This window comes from Pipra filicauda, unplaced genomic scaffold (assembly GCF_003945595.2).
Source record: "Pipra filicauda isolate LSUMZ 115617 unplaced genomic scaffold, ASM394559v2 scaffold2_size9829703_pilon, whole genome shotgun sequence".
Taxonomy (NCBI): Eukaryota; Metazoa; Chordata; class Aves; order Passeriformes; family Pipridae; genus Pipra; species Pipra filicauda.
In genome coordinates, this window is record NW_024104421.1 from 4590942 (window position 1) to 4610956 (window position 20015).

Sequence of the window (20015 nt, forward strand, 5' to 3'; positions counted from 1 at the left end):
CAACTCCAGACTCCGAGCACTTGCGTTCGTTGATGCGTGGCAATGCTCGTAAGATCGGGAGCAGCACACCATCCAAATGTCATCTGTGTGTGCAGATGCACTATCAAGTGCACCTCCTCATATGACTAATTTTCCAATTAAGATTGAAACTCTGTTGTGCTAGAAACACAACAAACACATGGGAGGACCTTGTTCTTGCTCCGTAGGGATTTACTATCAAAGACACACTAATTTTACTCTAATCTACTTGTTTTTACTCAGCAAAGCACTGGCTTTTGCAATATGTCAATTTTGTGCTGCAAAACTTGACTGTATTTTACTGTTTTGAAGCAGTTTAGCATGACATCCAGTGGGAAAAATGAAAAAAAAAAAAAAAAAAAAAAAAAACAAAGCTTGGCAAACGCTTAGAAAGCTTGCTTCACCCACTCTGATCTCCATGCCAGTGCAGACATATCATTAGCAGGACCCAACTATCTAATCTGAGATTGTTCAGATCCAAATACATAAACTGCATCACAACAGCAACTGCTGAGTAGACATACCCTGAGGAAGCCCAGCCTTTCAGTCTGCCTGGAAGGACGATAAAACAACGATCAGAGACTGCACAACTTTCAGCAAGGAGAGCCCTGTTTAATCTACTGGAAAAAGACATAATGAGATGCAGTGCTTGGAAGCTGAAATTAGATAAATCAGACTAGAAATAGGCACATTTTTAACTGCTGCAACCATCCACCTTAGGATATTTCACATATACCGTCACGTCAAGTCTTTAAAGTCAGGGCTGCTGACAGATGTGCGACACAGCTCACAGAGAAACGCAGGCTTCATACAGTAATTCTTAGACAAAGCTCTGTCTCTCGCACCACGCTCCAGCTCAAATTAGATGACCACAAATGGTCCCTCTTGACCTTAAAAATCTACAATGACACTCGAGTAATGGTAAAAATGTCTTCAAGGAGTTGTGGCTCTGCACAACCCCGAGAGATCGCAAATGCATGACAGTTCTGTGCCAATAGCCTGTGCCACTTCCATCCCATACAAACTGGCTGAGGGCCAGTGACACAGCCAGGCTGGACACCTGGCAGTCGGGAATCAAATTTAGTTCCTTGCTCTTGGGTTAGCAGCAGCTCAAAGGACTATAAAAAAACTACCATGTACCTTGATGAAGCAGCTTCTCCCCAAAACATCAGCTGCCTGAAGTGTCAGGGACTTTGAAAAGTAAGGAAGAAAAACGGGTCTAATTCACATTTCCCAGCTGAGGGTTGCTACAGCGTGGTCTTTATAAAAATGGCACAGCAAGAACGACAAAAAATTCTCTCTTTCGCAAATAACCAAGCAAATTTAAAATAGTTAATCCTGGAAACATTTTCAAAAGATTAGCCATGGCTCAACAAACTTTAACGATGATAATTTTTAATTTAATTTAAAGTTGAACATCCTTGTGTAATAATGGCAGAGATGGAGGACTATTAGGGAATAATCTTGTTTACGGATCAGTGAACTCAGAAAATTGCCAAGGCACTGTGAAACATATTCCTTATTCACACCTCATAATTAACTGAGTGTTCTGCTGCAATATTAAAGTCATCTTTGTTATGTGAAAGCTGCTCATTTGGGCTGGGATGCCACTGAGGGGGTCTCATTTGGTTCTGGCATTTCCAAACTCTTGGGAAAAAGCACCTTCAACCCATAAAAACAGACTCCCAAAGTGTAAGGGAGGGCAGAGAAAGCCTTTGGTCCATGACAAAAGCAAGGCTTACGCAGAGAAAAAAAACCACCTCCCTCTTTCCCTAATGCCATCTGGGAGCATTTCTCTTTTAAAGGCAATTGAAAGAAGAAAATACAGTTCTCTTAATTAATTCACATTGAAAGGCGCTTTTGACAGAGTCAAGAGGCCAAATCAGATCAAAGTAAATAATGCAACAAACAGTGACATGAAAGCCCTGGGACAGCAGCTATCATGACTTGCACTGTCTAGAGCTTCATACTCAAAAAAAATCTAAATGCTGAAGCTTTCAGCTTTAGAAAAGCGGAGGAGGATAGGGGGGGCTCTATCCTTTCAGAAAATTTTAGGAAAGAAATTGTCAATTTATTGGAAGGAAGACTTTTGTTGAGGTAGATCTGCTTAAGACTTGGGAAATCCTGGATTGTGTCATGGATTACTTTATGTCAGATTTTATGTCTGTGAATTTGGGTAAATGCTCAGACTTTCTGCCCCTTGGTTTATAGAGGTAACACTTCTATAACTGACAGAGCATAGACAAGAGGTGATCCTGCCCCTCTACGCAGCCCTGGTGAGGCCACATCTGGAGTGCTCTGTCCAGTTCTGGGCTCCCCAGTACAGGAGAGACACGAAGCTCCTGGAATGGGTCCAGTGGAGGGCAACAAAGATGATGAGGGGGCTGGAGCATCTCTCTTACAAGGAAAGACTGAGCTGGGCCTGTTCAGCCTCAAGAAGAGAAGACTGAGAGGGAATATCAATGTCTGTTAGTATCTGAAGGGAGGTTGTCAAGAGGATGGAGCCATACTCTTCTTGGTGCTGCTGAGTAATAGGACAAGAGGTAACAGGCAGAAACCGATGCAAAGGAAGTTTCAGCTGAACAGGAGGAAGAACTTCATTACTGGGCAGATGACTGACCACTGGTCCCTTCCAGCCTTACCCATTCTGTGACATGCACACCCTGGTTCCCAGGCAGCTAAGATAGCAGCTGCAGCTCCCCTGCACTGTAACTACACTGCAGGGGAGAAAAGAAAACTGCTGAAGCCAGGGAAAAGCAATGAAGAGGACTCTGGGGAGGATATATTGTAAACCCATATCTAGGTAACTGAGCCCCAGATACAGCAGCTACAGATTTCAATGGTGTCATCTCTGGCCCCAAAATTATCCAGGCCCATCTCAGCTTAGTTCAGCATCTTGCTCCAGCCTTTCCCCTCTAATGGGGAACAGGTCAGGCAGTTGGAGGATGCTCCTCAGCCAAAGTCAGTACACAGAATTCAAAACACAGTAATAAAACATACTCAGATTTTCCATTCAAATTTTTACTGTACATATTACCTAAACATACTGCAGTCAGAGCAAAATAATAAACAATAAAGGAAAAAAAAAGTGTGATGCCATAAATCAGCACTGAAAAAATGCAACTTTTGAATAGCACATTTATAACAGAAACAACAAGCAATAATACTCTGAATAAAAACTCAAATCCCACCATCTGGAGTACTGCATGTTATTCTGAGACCTCCCCTTCCTCTGCCCAATTCCCAAAGGATCCAACAGAGATCGAAGAGGTACACGAAAGGGTAATAAGGCTCATCAGACACATGGAATGGTGTTTGCGTGAGGAGACAGTCAAGAGAACAGGGCTCTCCACCCTGGAAAGGGAGTACACACAGAAATACTATAAAATTATGAAGGGCTTGGGGAAGTGAACCAGAGAAATTACTTTCTACTTCTTATCACACAAAGTCAAAGGGCTCCCGATGAAATTATCGGTTTTCAAGGAAACAAAAAGATTCCTTCAGAAGGTGTGTAATTAAAATCACAGAACTCATTGCGACAAGATGCCCTCGAAGTCGGAGGAGAGAAGGGTTCTAAAAAGGAAATTAGGCAACTCCACAGAGGACAGGTCCATGGAGAGTCTTAAACACAGTGCTCTAGATACAGCACTGAGATCCACAGACTCTAAATCACTGACTGGCACACGTTCAGCAGGCACAGTGAGGAGAGATAACCCTGTACTGGCCCTGTTCCCATTCTTTTCTTCTCTGTAAGCATCTAGTAATGACCACAGCCAGAAAACTGATACCAGAGCTAGATGGACCAACGGTTTGATATGGTGTTCCCACAATGTTCTTCTGTTATGTTAAATATACTGATATGAGTTTAATGGACAAGTCCTAATTGAAAGTAAAAGGAGTTCTTCGGTTTTGTTTCCCCAAAGAAATATCATGCAAAAATTCCTCTATTTATATTAATGCATAGCACTAGACTAAATGCATGAACAAATGCTTTCTGGGTGGAAAGCTATCCATCACTTCCAAAAGCTTATACCAGCAATGAATGAAGGAATTTGGTTTTCCACACTGAGTAATTCCATGATGGAGATACCATTCAGGATCATAAGCAGGGTCATCATAGTGAATCCACAGTATGTCAGCCAAGATCAGCAAAAGAATGCTGATCATAAGAGATTGATTAGAAAGATCAGCATTAGCAGCCATTTAGATCACAGACCAGGCAACAGCTTTCTAAAATGAAAATTTTAGAAAGTGTACCAAAACCATTTGTAGACTAAGAAATTCATCTGCTGAAATAAATGTGTGACATAATGAACAGTGCAGAGAACAGGGGAGAAGAGGGAAAACAACAACAACAAATGAATTGAGCTTACTACCAGAACACAAAAGAAACATCTCTGCTTCAAACATTTACAGACAACTCACAGGGACTGCAGCAGTGATACAAGCTGCTGCCACGAGATTAGGCAGAGATTACAGCAAATGCAATTAAATTAACTCATGTCAAAATATTCCAAGAGAACCAAGACCATCATATTACAGCAGCTTTGTCTTCTACAGGAATTCCTAACATGGTCTTGTAAGAACAGTATGTGTAATTGTTTTGTGTGATTAGATAAAATTGCACTTTATGGCAGGGAAATAACAGTAATGGTCCCTCTCCCTTCCACCCCTAACTGATAACTACTCCTTCCCTGAATTTCGTTTTGAACCATCAATGAAGTCCTTGCATCCATGGAAAACTTTCTTCTCGAGTTTTTCCTGCTAATTTTTCTCTGCTAAAATGAACACCCAGAGGGTTTGCTGGCATCTTTCATAGATTAAATGAAACTGTATTTTATTCCATGCTTTTTGTGCTACTACAGCCAAAGTGCAATCATAGTTAGTTTCAAAGTACTAATTTTACATTTAATATTTCCTTACTCTAGAGTTCATTTGCAGAACCAAGGGATTTCACAGATCACAAAAGGAGAGATTTGAACAGACTTTCAGCCCCCAGCCTGAACAGAGGAGCTACAGCAAACATGCTGCCAACCAAAGCTTTAAACAGAGGGACCAACCGCATTGTCCACACAGCAAAAGAATGATACTTTCTTAAGACAACCAAACCAAACTTTAAGAAAGGAGGTTAAAAATAAATAAAAATAACAACCACAACATATTTCAGTGGAAGATTATCATTGAAGTCACTCCGTGACCAGTTGTAGCAGGTCATGAGAATTCAAAAGGCAAAGCAGAGTATCACCAGATGCTGTGAGACCTATCAGACCTGGAAAGCAAACACTCGACAGCAGCATTCCAACAGCCCAAGCACAAACCTTGTCTTTCACGGCTTACTTTGGACAGTATCTGAGTTTCAGCACGGATGTTTGGGAATGTGGAATGCATTTACAAGAGTCCCTTCTGCGCTGCAGTTTCCTGGATATTCACATTCTGGAAATTGCTTAAAAGAACAGAAACAGAAAATCTGCACTTCAAAGATCTGCAGTCAGGAGAGAAACGTGTGTTCCAGCATTTCCAAGCCAAGTAGAGGATTAAGGTTTCTAATGCACTAGTTGGAAAAGAATATTGGGATAACTGCATTAGAAATGTGAAAGAGGATTTACTACTCTTCTTTAGATTAAGTTGAAGATTAAGTTTCTAGTCAGAGAAGAATCTGTTCATCTTGGAAAGCATACAGGGAAGATGGGAGAAACATTAAACATGCTAGCAGATTTTGTCTTTTTTAACCAAATATTAAATCTCAACAGCTACTTCACATTAAAAAAAATCAAAGTAACGCTCATCACAGAACTGAAGTCATCTACCTGAAGTCTCATTTGATGAGATTAGCATCCTCATGGTTTTGAGCAAATAATTGCTTTTATCAGCCTTTGAACACCTAAAGCCACATAACTTAGTCCTGAGAGCCTGCTGTCCTTCACTTAATACATGCTGTGATTGCCAGGTTCACAGAGGAGACATGGATCAGCTTGGAAAGCATCAGTCATTAATGAGGTAGGTAGTTACAGCTGAATCCTTCACTCCTGAGAACAGCCTCAAAGTTTCCACTAGATGTCCAAAAATGTGCCTGGAAGTCAAAGTGTAAGAGAGAAATTGTTCAATTAGATTAGCTATCCAGGGAAATACTTGCAACAATATGGGTATCATCTATCTTCAGGTGTTGTGGTTGTTGGTTTTTTTTTTTATTTCCTGGGTGACTGAAATTCCGTGTCAAACTAACCTAGATTTACTGCAAGGAAAATGACCTGGGAAGCCATTAGGGTTTTTTCTTGTTTCTCAGCTGCTGTTAATTCCTTGACACTGGTTTACAGGGCTCTCAGAGAAAGCCAATGAACACGGGCACACTGCTATTTCAAACGCTGGTTTAATGAGACTGCCATGAACTGTGAATAGAAAGGCAGTCCTGTGAAGTAAAGGGAATGAACAGAGACTCCTGTGAGTCAGCTCTGGGACACACAGACTGCACCTACAAATTGGGGATTTCCAATTAGCAGCACAGGGAACAGAAGAGGCCGACATACAATGAAGTGACTGCGACTTCAGGGCTTAAACCGCAACTCCCGCTAATGAGAGAAAAAGACCCCCTTTCCCTCTGCACACGAATGAATAAGCCATCAGCATCTTCCAGAAGATGCAGGAACAAAAAAAAAAAACCCAAAAGCGGTTGCTAACTTTTCCTCCCGATTCTGTTTTGCGCAGCATGGTTCTGTCCCAGGCACAGTTTCCACTCATGAATTCACAAAAATGGATTTTCACAAACTAAATGAAAGTCTAAAAGATTTTTAAAAGATTAAAAAGTCTTCCCTAAAAAACCCTCCCCAAAAAAGGCAACAAAAAAAGTTAAAACATGTTGGGACATCAACAGCTAAGAAAAATAACATCAGATTCAGTCGTGTCCCTTTTTTCTGACATTCAATCTACATGAAGCCAAACTACTTCAGTATATTTGTTGTTTACAAATATAGGCTCTCTTGGTACTGTCACTGTCTGGGGGATATTATTTACTTTCCAATTCCTTCTCAGAAGGATTTAAAAAGAGGGAGAGAGGTGTTTTTCTGTACTGCAAGACAAAAAAAAACCCCAACCCTATCCAGAACAATGGGTGAAATACAGATCCAATAAAAGGTGTCAAATTTAAAACTAAGCCTCTTCTGTGCAAACAAGTGCTTGTACAAGTGCCTGTTTTTCCATCCTCAAAGAAGAATGAGAGCAACTGTGGCTCCACACCACCTCAAGCTCCAGAGCAGAGCAGGTTCCTGGTTTCTGCCTGGCTCTCCAAGCTCTGTCCTCCTCAAACTCAAGTAGCAAGCACAGGGAAAACTCCTGAGTTAGCTATAGGGCAGAGGAGAGCCAAACCCCAAAGCTGGAGAAATGAGGTCAAAAAAACTGGGCAGCCCTAGGAGCTGAAACCCATGCAGGAGGGGCGAGGAGGAGACAAGCACAGACAGCAAGTGGTGATAGCTGGAAAAGCCCAGAGGGATCTCATTCCCTCGATGGACAAAGCTCCTACAAGCAGAAGACTAAACTGGAGAAATGGGAGCTGTGGGGAGCGCATAAATGATGCAACAGGCAGTACAAAGGCATAGGTTGGGGCCCTTGAATTGGCTGGGCAAGGACTTATGGGCCAGGAGTATGGGAGGGACCTTGGGAGTTAGATTTAATCACAGTAGCTTTTGAGGAAAGCAGCAAGATCCAAAAGGCAAAACCTGAGGAGCAAAGATTGGAAGCAATTAAATGAGTAAGGAGAAGCAAGCAAGGGAAGAGATGAGGGTTGGCTGGAATAGATGAGGCAGGACAACAAACTGGGGAGAGAGGAAGGGGCTGCCAGAAGAAACTGCACATGCCGGGGTTCATTCCTCTCCAAGTCTGGAAGGGAACATAAGAGGACATGATGTTCCTCTGCAAGGAAATATCTAAAGGAAAAGGTCCCTCATCTCTTAATACTGACCGCTATAGAGCACAATCTACTGCTGCCACCAGCTAGTCTACTTGCTCAAGTGACAGATGTTGATGAGATAGATCCAAAGGTTTCAACCCAACTGTTAATACCCCACTACAAAATTTCTGGCTATTCACTTTACTTGTTCTGAATAGTAAGGAAGTTACACATCCAGAAACTATGCCAAAAGTACTTTAAAAGATTACAGACTGAAGCAACAAACTGCAAGGAAATACCAGCACTCGGTAGTCTGTACACAGAGAAATTATCTAGAAGCTGTAAATCTGTATCAAGAGCAGAACTTGAATAACTCAAAGTAAATAGGGCATGGGGCCATGCTTTGGACAAGGAAGAAACAAAATACTGAATGGTTACTTATTAAGTGAGCACCATCCATTCTGGGCAATGAATCAAGCAGGGAACATGCAGCAAAAAAATTGCTATGTGATAGTGCAATTAACGACTGTCACAATATTCACCCACAAGGAGGCCAAAATTTAATCAGGTCTTTCTTACCTGGTGCAGCATAATGAGGTCTAAACATGTCTTTTTGTGTGTGCATGCAACATGATGTTAGTCATCACCATACCAAAGCAGTGCTGTTTTTAAGTAAACTTTAGTCAGCCAGCAATGAGTTCAGTTACTTGCACTGAAACTGCACTTGCAGATTTCAAAGATTAAGACACATAATGCCACAAGTATGCATAAGAGATAGTCCTTGGCTTTGTTTCCTTTTTTTTCTTTTTTTTTTTGGAGGGGGGGAGAAGTCTTGAAACAACAACCATATCACACAAATGGAGGTGGGAAAGGAGCATGTATTACTGCACCTCATCTTCCAGCACACGCCATGGGAACAGAGAGATGTAATTATTTTGCCAAGATTACACAAGGGTTCTCTGGACGACAATTGCAGGCCAGAGCGTGTAAATCCTTGGCTGAATGCAAGGCTGTAAGCACAGGGGCACCCACCTCTCACATGTTTCTAGACTTTAGCAGAGCCTTCTGGGGGCCTCAAGTGTCATCTGTGCATGACAATAAGTATCATCACTGACTGCAGGCAAGTTCATGGAATTCAGGAAGATTCATTCAACATTTCCTAAACAGACAGGACATGGACACAGCAGTAGATAGAGCTATTGCTCAGACTCGTTTGTGTTGTCCTATTCTCAGTTCAGTTTTAAATATCAATCAAAAAAAAGGAAAATAAATCAGTCCAGGCCAGTGACAATTCAGCACTTCCTTTTCTCTCCTTTTGCACAAAGCATCACGGACTAGAAGCTTGATCCTTTATTTTCGAAACCTCACAACCCTCAGGAGACCACCAAGAAAAGAGGAAGGGAAAAGCCCTGGATGACTCCACTGCTTAATGTTCCAGATTAGGCATTTTGCTTTCCTAGAGAAGAAAATCATTTTGACTGCTAGGGTCCCAAACCTTTTTCAGCACAGGCTGAATCCCACACTGTCCTGGAATTTCTCCACCAGCTATTGCTGTTGTGTTTGCAAAGCCTTTTATCACTTCCTTGCTATTTTGCTCTTGCACAGCACAGACTTTTCAGGCCAGTGACAAGCATCCAGGCTTTTCTTTTGGTCAGGAGCAAATGTATAAAATAATAGTTACCTTATTGTTTACTCAGAGGCACACAATGCTTTTTACTGCTGTGCTTTGCATATGAACACGACCGCCACTGACTTCCAGAGCGTGTAAGTGCAACTATGAACAATTTACCAAAGTTTAAACAAGTTGTACCACATTTAACATAAAGTGTCTTCCTCGCACTTCTATAACCCAGGCAGCTTCATATCCTCAGCCACACCTTCCTATAAAACACCCTCTAACAAATTCAAGAAAAAGTAAAGTTAGCACACATGAAATCCCACATCTGGGAAACCGGTCACACTACTCTGCCCATATCAGTTACAAATCTAGGATGTAGCACTACACTGTGTGGCAAGGGAAAGCACTAGAAATGCAGCTGAGGCTTCTGCTTTTTGAACAGTAACTTCATGTTGAAGCAGAAATGTACTATCACATTAGTTTAAAAAAAAAATTTAAAACTCATAGCTACAAAAGACTTGGAAATAGAAGCACCCAGCGAGGAAAAGCCAAGTCAGCACCAGGGAACTGCTACGTAGTCACATGTTGTGTGCCAGTGCTTTCCCGCCCCTCTCCCTTTGCTCTTCCTTCATCCCGAAGAACAGCATCTGTTTCAGCTCAAACACTGACCACGCACGCTGTGCAGGGACTCAGGGAAGATACATTATGACCTCAACATATTTTCCCTCATAGTCTATCAATCCTTGGGCCAGCACAGCCATCCCTGGAATGCACCACGTTCTCTACAGCATTTATATTTTTCTTCCCTTGCTACTGTAAAAGGAAACAACAGTTTAGTTGTTTAGCTGCTGGTTTAGTGATCAGATAATATTTATCCCTGCTATAGCCTTAAGGATTTCATTGAATTTTGGATCAATGGGGTCTTGAGCCTGGATCCCACAGAGCTAACAAGCAGTGAGCTCCCTCACTCTCTTTTGCACACACACAGAGATTTAAAGTGATACTGTTGGGCACAGCTCCAAGTACACTTGCTTCTTCTGTAACCTAGCAAAAAAATTTCAAGTAAAATAAATACATTAAAGTAACCCTTAAAAAATTAATGCAACAGTTCATATACATAGAAAACATTAAAAAACAGTCTATTGTCCGTTCCAAGGGAAGAGTCTCTCCAGCTAAGTCACCAACAGCAAGCAGATGCAACAAAAACGAGCTTATAGGACACCAAAGAGAAACGTATTTCAGTTTCAAAAGTATGCAAGCTATTGTGAAGTCTTGTTTTTCAAGAAGCATCGACTGTGAGCCCACCACAGGCTCATTTGCAAAGCTCAAAACGCTCAGAGTGATTAGGTGCTACGAGGGTGTTCATAGGCTGGACAGCATTTAGCAATGCTGAGTGTGAGGCACATATGACATGACAGGACCACAACTAACTAAAAAAACTGAAAAGGTCAAAAAATAGATCTCCATTTTCAGTGAGTTCAACAAATCATGAAAAAGAGAATGTGACAATAAAAATGGACGCAACTCCCACAGGGCACTGTGACAGCTTGTTTTTTATGCATATATATAATCCTTATCAAATGTGATCATGGATGTGACAGAGTATTGCTGTGGTGAGCAATGAGGTGTTGGTATTGATACTGCTTTTTGACAGGGTCCATATATTTACATTGCACCATCACAGTGAAAGCACTGAGGCCTTATCCCAAACAGAAGTACAAGCCTGATGTGAAAGTTCTCATCTGCCCTTCTCCATTTCTGTCATATGGGAGGGCACATATGGTCACAACCTTCTTTCAGATTTTGAAACCCATGGAGGTTGATCAAACCCAAAAGAGATTCTAGTTACCTCTTTTCAGTAGCACATGCCAGCATTCCCCAAAATTGCAATAAATTGTGGGGATAAAACCTACAATTTCATCCAGATTAACTCATTCTTTACTCCTCAAGGCAGCCAGGACTGCAACCCACATATTCACTGGATAGCTGAAGATAAGAGCAAGTGACAATAAAAAACAAAAACCTCTCTGCACCAAGAATTTACATAACCAGCTCCAGTTACAGCTAATTAGACTGATTCCCTTAACTCCTCCATTACATCTTCCTGCATTTTTCAGTTAGCTCTAGTAAGAAGGTGTACAATAAATTATTATTAAATAGAAACCAAATTGATCACTTTATAAGTACTTAAAAGCATAGATTAATCAGTGCACTACTATTTTATTCTAATTAAGACCTTACAATTAGTAATGTGGTGTATTAAATAAGGTACCTGAAGCTAACTCACTGTGCCAAATCTGCCCTCCAGCTTTGGAGCTTTTGAAATATTTAAAACTTTCCCTCCCTCCCTTTTGCCATGGAAAAAGACCTACACAAGTCAGACAAATGTGAATTACAAGGAAAAATTGTGTCATTAATCTTACAGACTTGAGAGCGACTTCATTTTTTTTTCTTCTTTTTTCATCTACAGCAAGGGTGCTTCCTACTTCTTATCATATAATATGCCAAGAGCACTGAAGAAAGACTGTGTACAGAAAGTATTTCAACTATTTTAATCTGTCCTGCGAGGACTCAGCAAAGAATTCAGTAAGAAGACCACAGTCATATGATAGCTTAGTGATCCACAGATAGTGGACAGTGAGCTGCGATACACTTAACCTTACTGTTCCACACTACCAAAAGCACTGTCCATGTGGTGAGAATTGAGATCACTTGAAATCACAAATGCTGTAGCAGCACACTTATTTGTCAGTGACCAGTGAACACTGACATTAGACAAGCAGGCACTGGTCACATTGCCTAGGCTCTACGAGGCTGTCATTCCATACAGCAGGAAGTTAGCCAGCATTATTCTGCCTTCAGAGGAAGCAGGAATTCAGAGCAAGGGAAAAACTAGTGGTTGCCAACAGTGTTTTAGCGAAGTTTCTTCCAAAGTCGTATCCATTAACCCAGTGAGGCTTTCTCACAGGGCTCTCAAGCACCACTCTCACACACGTGTGGCAGCAGGCTTCCCTCTCAGCCACTGGGACCAAGCCAGCTCTACTTTGGGCATTCCACAACAAAGCATCACACAACAAGTCGTTGCAAGTGTGTTGTACACAGTCAGTCACTTGAGAAAAGAAGTTGAGCAGCTTACACCATGAGAGCCCCTTTTTAAAAAGAAAGCAGCTATGTACATGCCAAGCTTGATTTGCCATGTGCAGACACCCTTCACAACACTTGAAGAGGCAGCTGCCGAAAAGCAAATGCCAACTGGCAGCGTGGATGAGTTCTCTCTGAAGGCATCCCACATGCGCAGTCTCTCCAACACAACTTCTCTGGCCTCTCCTGAAGAGGCTGGAAAACCAGAGGCTTTCCCCTTGGTGTGACAAAGGGACCTTCCCAAAAGCTGGGGCAGAGGAGTACAAAGTACAAAGCAAAGGACGGGAGAAAGGAGCAGCAGGAAGAAAGGAAGAAACAGGAGTAAAAGAAGCAAGGAACAAGAAGATGAAGCAAGACAAGAGATGGTTTTGAATTGATACCCCCCTCCATTGTAGGTGTCAGTCTATTCTCCCAACTAACAAGCAATAGGACAAGAAAAAATGGCCTCAAGTTGTGCCAGGGAAGTTTTAAATTGCATATTAGGAAAAAATTCTTCTCTGAAAGGGTTGTCAACAGGCTGCCCAATGAAGCAGTGGAGTCACCATCGTTGGAGGTGCTTAAAAGATGTGTAGAGGTGGCACTTGGGGACATGGTTTAGGGTTTGTCCTGGCAGTACTGGGGTAACAGTTGGACTCGATAATTCTAGAGGTCTTTTCCAACCTAAACAATTCTATCATAGTATACACCAGGGAAAATAGAGACAAATATAAGTATCAAAGAGAACAAAATCACTGAGAGAAATGCGGAGGGATCACAACTTAAGCGTTGTGCTCAGGTTACTCCTTCCCACCAGGTCTTAAACTTCAGAGACAAGATGTAAAATGAGGCTTCTAGACAGCCCACTCTGGTCTGGAGCATCAGAAGGCACCAGGGTCACTCACACTTTCAAATTTTGCTACTCATTTGTGGATATAGCAGAAGAAATAAACAACTTTAAAGCTGTTCCCAACATCCAGAAGAGCCTCTGTGCCAGAGCAGCTACCACTTACCCATCCTAAAAAAAGTCTTTAATTCCTTGCCATTATCGTGTCACAGATTCCTACAGGGAGAGAGGCAACACAACCAAACCCACTGCCTTCCTTGTTAAAAACAAAACTAAAAACCCAACCATCCCCAAGTCACACCAATCAGGAAAAATATCTGCAGGACAGAAGCTCTAAAGTGGGTTGGACATCTGAAATACAGGTGGAGGAAACAGACTCTGATTTGAGAAGTGACAGATCTGTAATGCCTATATGCCATCAGTACTGATGCAGCAACCAGATTAATTAAAACAAACAAAACCAACAACAAACAAACAGTTCCTACTGAAATGCATACTAAGGGGTGTTACATGGGAATAAAACATTCCCTTTCCCAGGCTTCAGGAGTTCTACATGGGGAGAACCGCAGCAGGTAATTCCTGATCTAAATAAAGAACAAAACACTTTCTCCAAGGAATAGGCAGTGCAGGGCAACACATTATTACAGGTCTCCAAATTATATCACACTGTGAGTGCTTTATAGCTAGAACCAAAAGTCAGCAACAAAGGGCAAGCTAGGCAAGGGCTACCAGGGATATTGTACAAAGGTCAAGGCTAAAAGGAAAAAAACCTCACATGCTGGCACAGACCCATGGGGTGGCTGCTGCGTCATATCCCTTTAAATGCTTCTTGCTAACTCCGTTTCACAGGAATAAAGGAATCAAGCGCTATTCTTGTGCCAGAGCATGGCCCTGGAGTCCTTCCTTCCCAAAGAAGATGCCAAGAACTGCTGGACGAGACCAGTGGAAAATCCTTCTGTTATTACCTGAGCCCAGCTCCCACTGTTACATGCACATTCTAAGGCACAAAGCAGAAGTAAGCATCACCTCTGCTTTCATACATATATATAAATATGGACATATTCTACAAGTATGTGTACACGTGCAGAAATTATATCCACAAACATACATATAGATACACAGCAATATCCCTTAATAAGCTACTTGCACTGCACTCACCTCACTTCAAGCATTATTGTATACATGTGCATACTCCTCCCTCTTCACATTCAAAACAACATGACAGTTTTTGCTTTCTCCATGGAGAAGCTGGGAAGAAAAGCATTGCCTGCCAGTACCATATTAGGACAGAGAATTCCTAGACACGGAAAGTCCTCGGATACTCTCCTCTTTCTTCCCTGGACATTCCTTCTACCTTCTCCTCTCTTCCTTCCCCGGTAGCATAAGAAATATTGCAGCGCATTTCAGGATAAAAACGGCTAAAACAAAGTGACTTGACATTTTAAGGTAGGATCAGCTGCAGGTAGCCAGCAGTACCTCCGAATGGCCCACATGGCTCTGCTGGGCACAGAAAGGCCACCGCTCCGCTGCTCCTCAGATGACGCCGGATGGCAGGAGCTCCAGGTGCCCCGGTGAGCAAAGCGATGCTTCCCGTTCTCCCGACTGGCCAGGGGGACCTGCAGCGGGGCAGAGGGAGAAGCCACGGGCTGCCGGGCAGGTCTCTGGTGGATCCCTCCATTTCTCCTGATTACACATGCAGAGAAAAGGGAAAACAAGAAGGGGAAGGGGAAAGAAAAGGATTTAAGGATTTTCCTTTTCCCACTTTTACTTATCAAAAGGTTGACCATTATGAAATCAGCACAACAAGATATCTAACTACAAGAGGTGACATTTTATTTAATCCAAAAGACAAAGTCTTTGCATGCCGGGAGGGAAGGATTTATTAGCTCCAAACTGGATCTAAAGGAAGAGACTTAACAGCAACAGAAGAGGAGCAGTCCTGTATCAAGCTGTCTTCTGAAACTCTGGTAAGATGGGAAGCACTGTGAGGAAGAATATGATGCCCTTCCTAATTTTTTGCTTCAGAAAATAATTGATGTTCCACCTCTTTTAAACAGAAAACAAATCTGTACAGGTTAGAGGAAGGAGCAGGGGCTGAGTTTGAGCAGCACATAGAAGGCTGTTTATTTTCTGCTGTCCCTTAAAGTCAAATGCAGGAAAGATGTCCTGAGCAGCACAAACAACAAATGAGTGCACAATACACAGAACCAGAGCAGATATGAAAATGTAGCACATCTGGACTACAGAACTTCATTTCTACAAGCTATGTAAGTGCCACATCTGGGCAACTGGATGCCATTAAAGCAAAGAAATAACTTGAAGAGGGCACTGGAATGTGAACCTGTTGGAAGGGGGAGATTGAGGGAAGGGGGAAGGCACAGATTTTCCACCAATTAATTAACAGTTGTGTTCCCTTTACCCAGGCAGCTCTTGGAACACGCCTGTCAGACTGTAAATGCAAGTGTTAACAAGCGTGCTGGCTGTCAGTCCCCAGAAATCTTCCTGGCTACTTGCCCACCATTATGAATTACTTATGCAGTCAAAAGAGGAGAAATCCTTTGCTGATCCATCATACCTGCCCTCTGATTGCTATTGCTGCTAGAGGGGCCAGAGGGAGGGCAGGGGAGCCTAAAACGTGGTCTATACCCTGTTAGGATCTAGAGAAAGGGCTGAAATGGGAGGGAAGCCAGATGGTCCTGAAAGAGCAGAGTCCTTCTCCTCCCTACATTTGCTGCTCTCGCATTGTGCCAACTCTGGCATTCCCCAAACACCTCTAGGAGCTGATTCAATTCACTGTGGCAGAAAACATGATTTCGGTATCCTTTTTTATGGTGTCTTGGGTTTTTTATAACCCAGATACACGAGCACACACGGGGGCGTGCAGGTTCCAGAGCTGACGGGGCAGCACCGGTGGGAACACAAGAAGTTATAGCAGGAACAAGACCTCCCATTCTCAGTGGCAGTAAACTCTTACATTCACTCATTGACAGATCTGCACCAGAGATGTTTTGGCAGAGAAACAGATAAAAAACTCAGTGCCTATAAAACAAAGGACTTCTGACTTTTAATGGAGATAGCGAATAGCATAGTTATTTGTGACACTGAGTGGATGAGGGGTACAAACTTCAAAGTTTTTAATTTTTCTCCAGCAACTGCTGAGAGCTGCTAATTATTCCAATCATTCCAGAACTGGATGGATATCTTCCCCCTTCTTCTGTTCTGCAAGGACAGAAAAAAAATCAAACCTGATTTTACTACTAATCATCATACGATATTTCTAAACCCATGACATTGTGATTGAACAGTCAAGCAGGCATTGCTAATGAAAGGAGTTAAGCCAGAGATATCTAAAGATGTTGATGCTTCGGTCAGAACTCCCACAGAAAACATAAATGTTAGTCTTGCCAGAGCATTTTAGGGATCAGTTCTTCACATCTGGTCTATCTATCCAGCAGAAGTTATTCAGGCCACAAGAGAGCAACAAACAAAAAGAGAAAACAAACATCCTTTCCCTCAAAAAAAACCCAACAAAAAACCCAAACAAAAAACCCACAGAATAAAACCTTGGTGCCTCCAAATTTGTCAAATGTGTCCCATTTAATTCAGCAGGGCAAGTCCATCTTCCCCAGTGCTATATATAATAATATATATTTTGGACTCGCAGGTGGAAACACTTGAAAAGCATAGCGAGCACAACAGGTTACTTACAGTTTGAGTCCATTGTAGGAGAGGGAAAAGAAGTCATAAACCAAGCACACACCAAACACAGTGACTCCAGTTTCTTTCACCAGCATTGCACACGTCCCAAGGAATAAACTAAGCAGCAAAAAGAATGGGGAGGCAGTGGGAGGGAAATGTTCCCCAACATAAAGCTGATCCACACTCCTGAAAAATAGAATTGACAGAAACTATCTCAACTTCTCTGTTATTTTCATGTTTACTACATTCACACAAATACTGAGACACTTCCTTAATTTCCTGAGATGCTGACATGAACATGTTAAGACATGAACAATCTACACTGTTTGCTGATGAGTGAAGAAAGGTTTAGACACAGAACGGGAAAGTAAAACACAAATAATGGAGCTGCTCGAATTCTTGGTGCACAAGAGGGGAAAAAAAAGACAAGCAGAAAAATAAAATGGACTTGAAACAGCCAGAGGAAGGCAGAGTAAGTACAAAGACAGTGAGGGCAGAAAAACACCTGCTTTCTGTCATCTAGAACATACATGCTTAATTTTCCTTATGTGACAAAGAGCACTAGGCAAGCAAAGATTCCTCCATTCTACCCATGTCCCCTGAATCAAAGATGTGTCCTAATCATTAACAGACTGGGCAGTAAGCCTGTGTCAGAGGGGAGAAGGCAAGAAAGAACCGAAATCAACAGGCAGATTCTTGTGGGGTCACTACCAGTTTTACACACACTGAAACCTTCTGATGAAAACAGCATTGTTGGTTTGTAGCAAACAGCCCAAGAGGTATATAGGGATATGTGCAGATTTCCCCATGGCCGTGATGACACAGTGCTATTTCTAAATGCAAACAATGTTATTTCTAAATGTAAACAATGCAAAAGGCACAGAAACCCCACCCAAGTAAGCTATTTCTGTATCTATACTTGTTCAGTCACAGTTTTAGAACACAGACCAGCAAACAGTGCCAAGTTTTCATCTGAAAAGGATGACTAATGGTCTGGACACAATCTTCAACTCTCCCAGACCAGGTATTTCAGAGTCCTACAGTCATAGCATGTATTTCAAGGGCAGGCAAGCATTTGTCTGTTCTTCACTCTACATTCAGGCAATTTGTCTTCTGTTGAAAACATTTCTTTATAATTTTTAGCTCTACACACCATCCTCTGGTGTATGGTCAGCTGTCATGTCAATGGAAAAGGGAACTATAAATGCTGACTTCTGGTTTTATGTTTATTTGTTCTCATAAGCATCACCGTAGTGAAAGCAGGGGCCAGGACACTTCCGTGCAGCAGTGCTGGGGGAAGTACCTCAGCCAACAACAACCAAAAACTGACAGGTTTCCCTTTGCTCCCCTCCTCAGACCAGAGAATCTCACAATGTTACCACATACCTATTATAGGAGAGAAAAGCCAACAGAAAGAGTAGACAGGCCAGGACATCTGCTCTGCCTACTATACCTGTTACCTGAAAGGAAAAGACACACAGGTGTAAAAACACATACATAAAAAGGCATGAACACTCAGTGACTGCCTCAACAATCCATGCTAACTACTATTTTAAGCTTTTTATCTTTCAGTGTTATCCTCCCTCACTACAGCAAAACGTTACTTGGAGAGTGTAGGATATGTCCAGTTTTGCCTGCTGCATTTCTCACTTGGTAAAACAAATGAGTAAGCCAACAGTTAAGTCATTCCTTATTTTCCTATTAAAATATTAATAAAGTTGCATAGAGAATGCCAATGTTAGGAATCAGTTTTAATTTTGTATAATAAGGCTCAGATGAGAAATGCATCCAATTCCAAGAACTGATATTTGTTAAAGAAAAAGACTACTGAAACAGCAACTCTTTGGAAAAGATTTATTATATAGGAATGAATTAATAAATAATATTTGAATGAACTTTATCACCAAAAAGGGATACAGTGATATATAATTTATTCTCTTTATGAACAGTCTGAGTTTATGGGAGATTTTTCTACATATTAATTAACCAAATCTTTTCGTAAAAAAGGGAATAATGAAGAAGAATGTATAAACACTCTTTTTTACAATTATTTCAATATCCTATTTCATAAAGATCTAAAAATCACCCATAAAGCGAATAAAAGGCCCTTTGAAATTTCGCCCCTTTTGAGATTATATAATTAAGCCATATCCAGCGCTCTGGCATTTATTTTAACCTTTTAAAGTTCTGACCCAGACAAAAATAAATTCAAAGAGTGCCTCTTCTAAAACCTCCCTTATAGTATAAAAGCTGTATTATCAAAAGCAGCCTAGCTGATTAGTTCACACAACACAGCACAAGGAGTAACTGTAAAGCTTGTGGTTTTTTGTTATTAAGGTAATCTCTCCTCAAAAGTTCTGGGTGCAGCAGCCATTTCCCCCTCACTCGTTTACAAAGGCTTGTAATGAGAGCAGGTGATGTCAGTGGGATCTCAGCTAAGGAGTGCATTCCTTTTTTTTAGCTACAGGAGTGTCTCCTCATGTTAATAGACTGCAGTTTTAGAATGACAACGCCTTAAAACATTTCCTTGTAAGAACAGAAAAATGTCCAATATGAGCCGTTGCTCCGTAAACTTATCCTGACGTTCATTAAGCTAACAAGTTGTGTTTTTTCCTAAGATGATACTCCTGGCTTTTAACTGAAATCAATATAAATTAATCCATGGGTCAGATCACCTCCATCTGAGCGAGCTCCTCCAGAATAATGCTCCCTTCACTTTTTCTCCCTTAAATTGATGACTACAGGAGATGACTGAAGGCATGTAACAATGTCCCAGCAGGAGAGCACGGCCTCACTGAGGTCTTTGGTTTCAGAAGACTCATGACTGTCCATTTATT

General features: G+C 41.7%; 1 protein-coding gene across 2 annotated transcripts in view; it reads right to left on the bottom strand.

The window, feature by feature from the left end:
* The window catches only part of TMTC1 (transmembrane O-mannosyltransferase targeting cadherins 1), a 145813-nt gene that overhangs the window by 112450 nt on the left and 13348 nt on the right, over window positions 1–20015 (bottom strand). For both annotated transcript variants that reach the window (XM_039383164.1, XM_027726647.2), the window contains exons 3-5: window positions 18565–18638; window positions 17188–17364; window positions 14956–15162 (exon numbers count right to left, since the gene is read on the bottom strand). In XM_039383164.1, the coding sequence (XP_039239098.1) occupies window positions 14956–15162; window positions 17188–17364; window positions 18565–18638 (458 nt within the window). The remainder of the gene's footprint in view (window positions 1–14955; window positions 15163–17187; window positions 17365–18564; window positions 18639–20015) is intronic.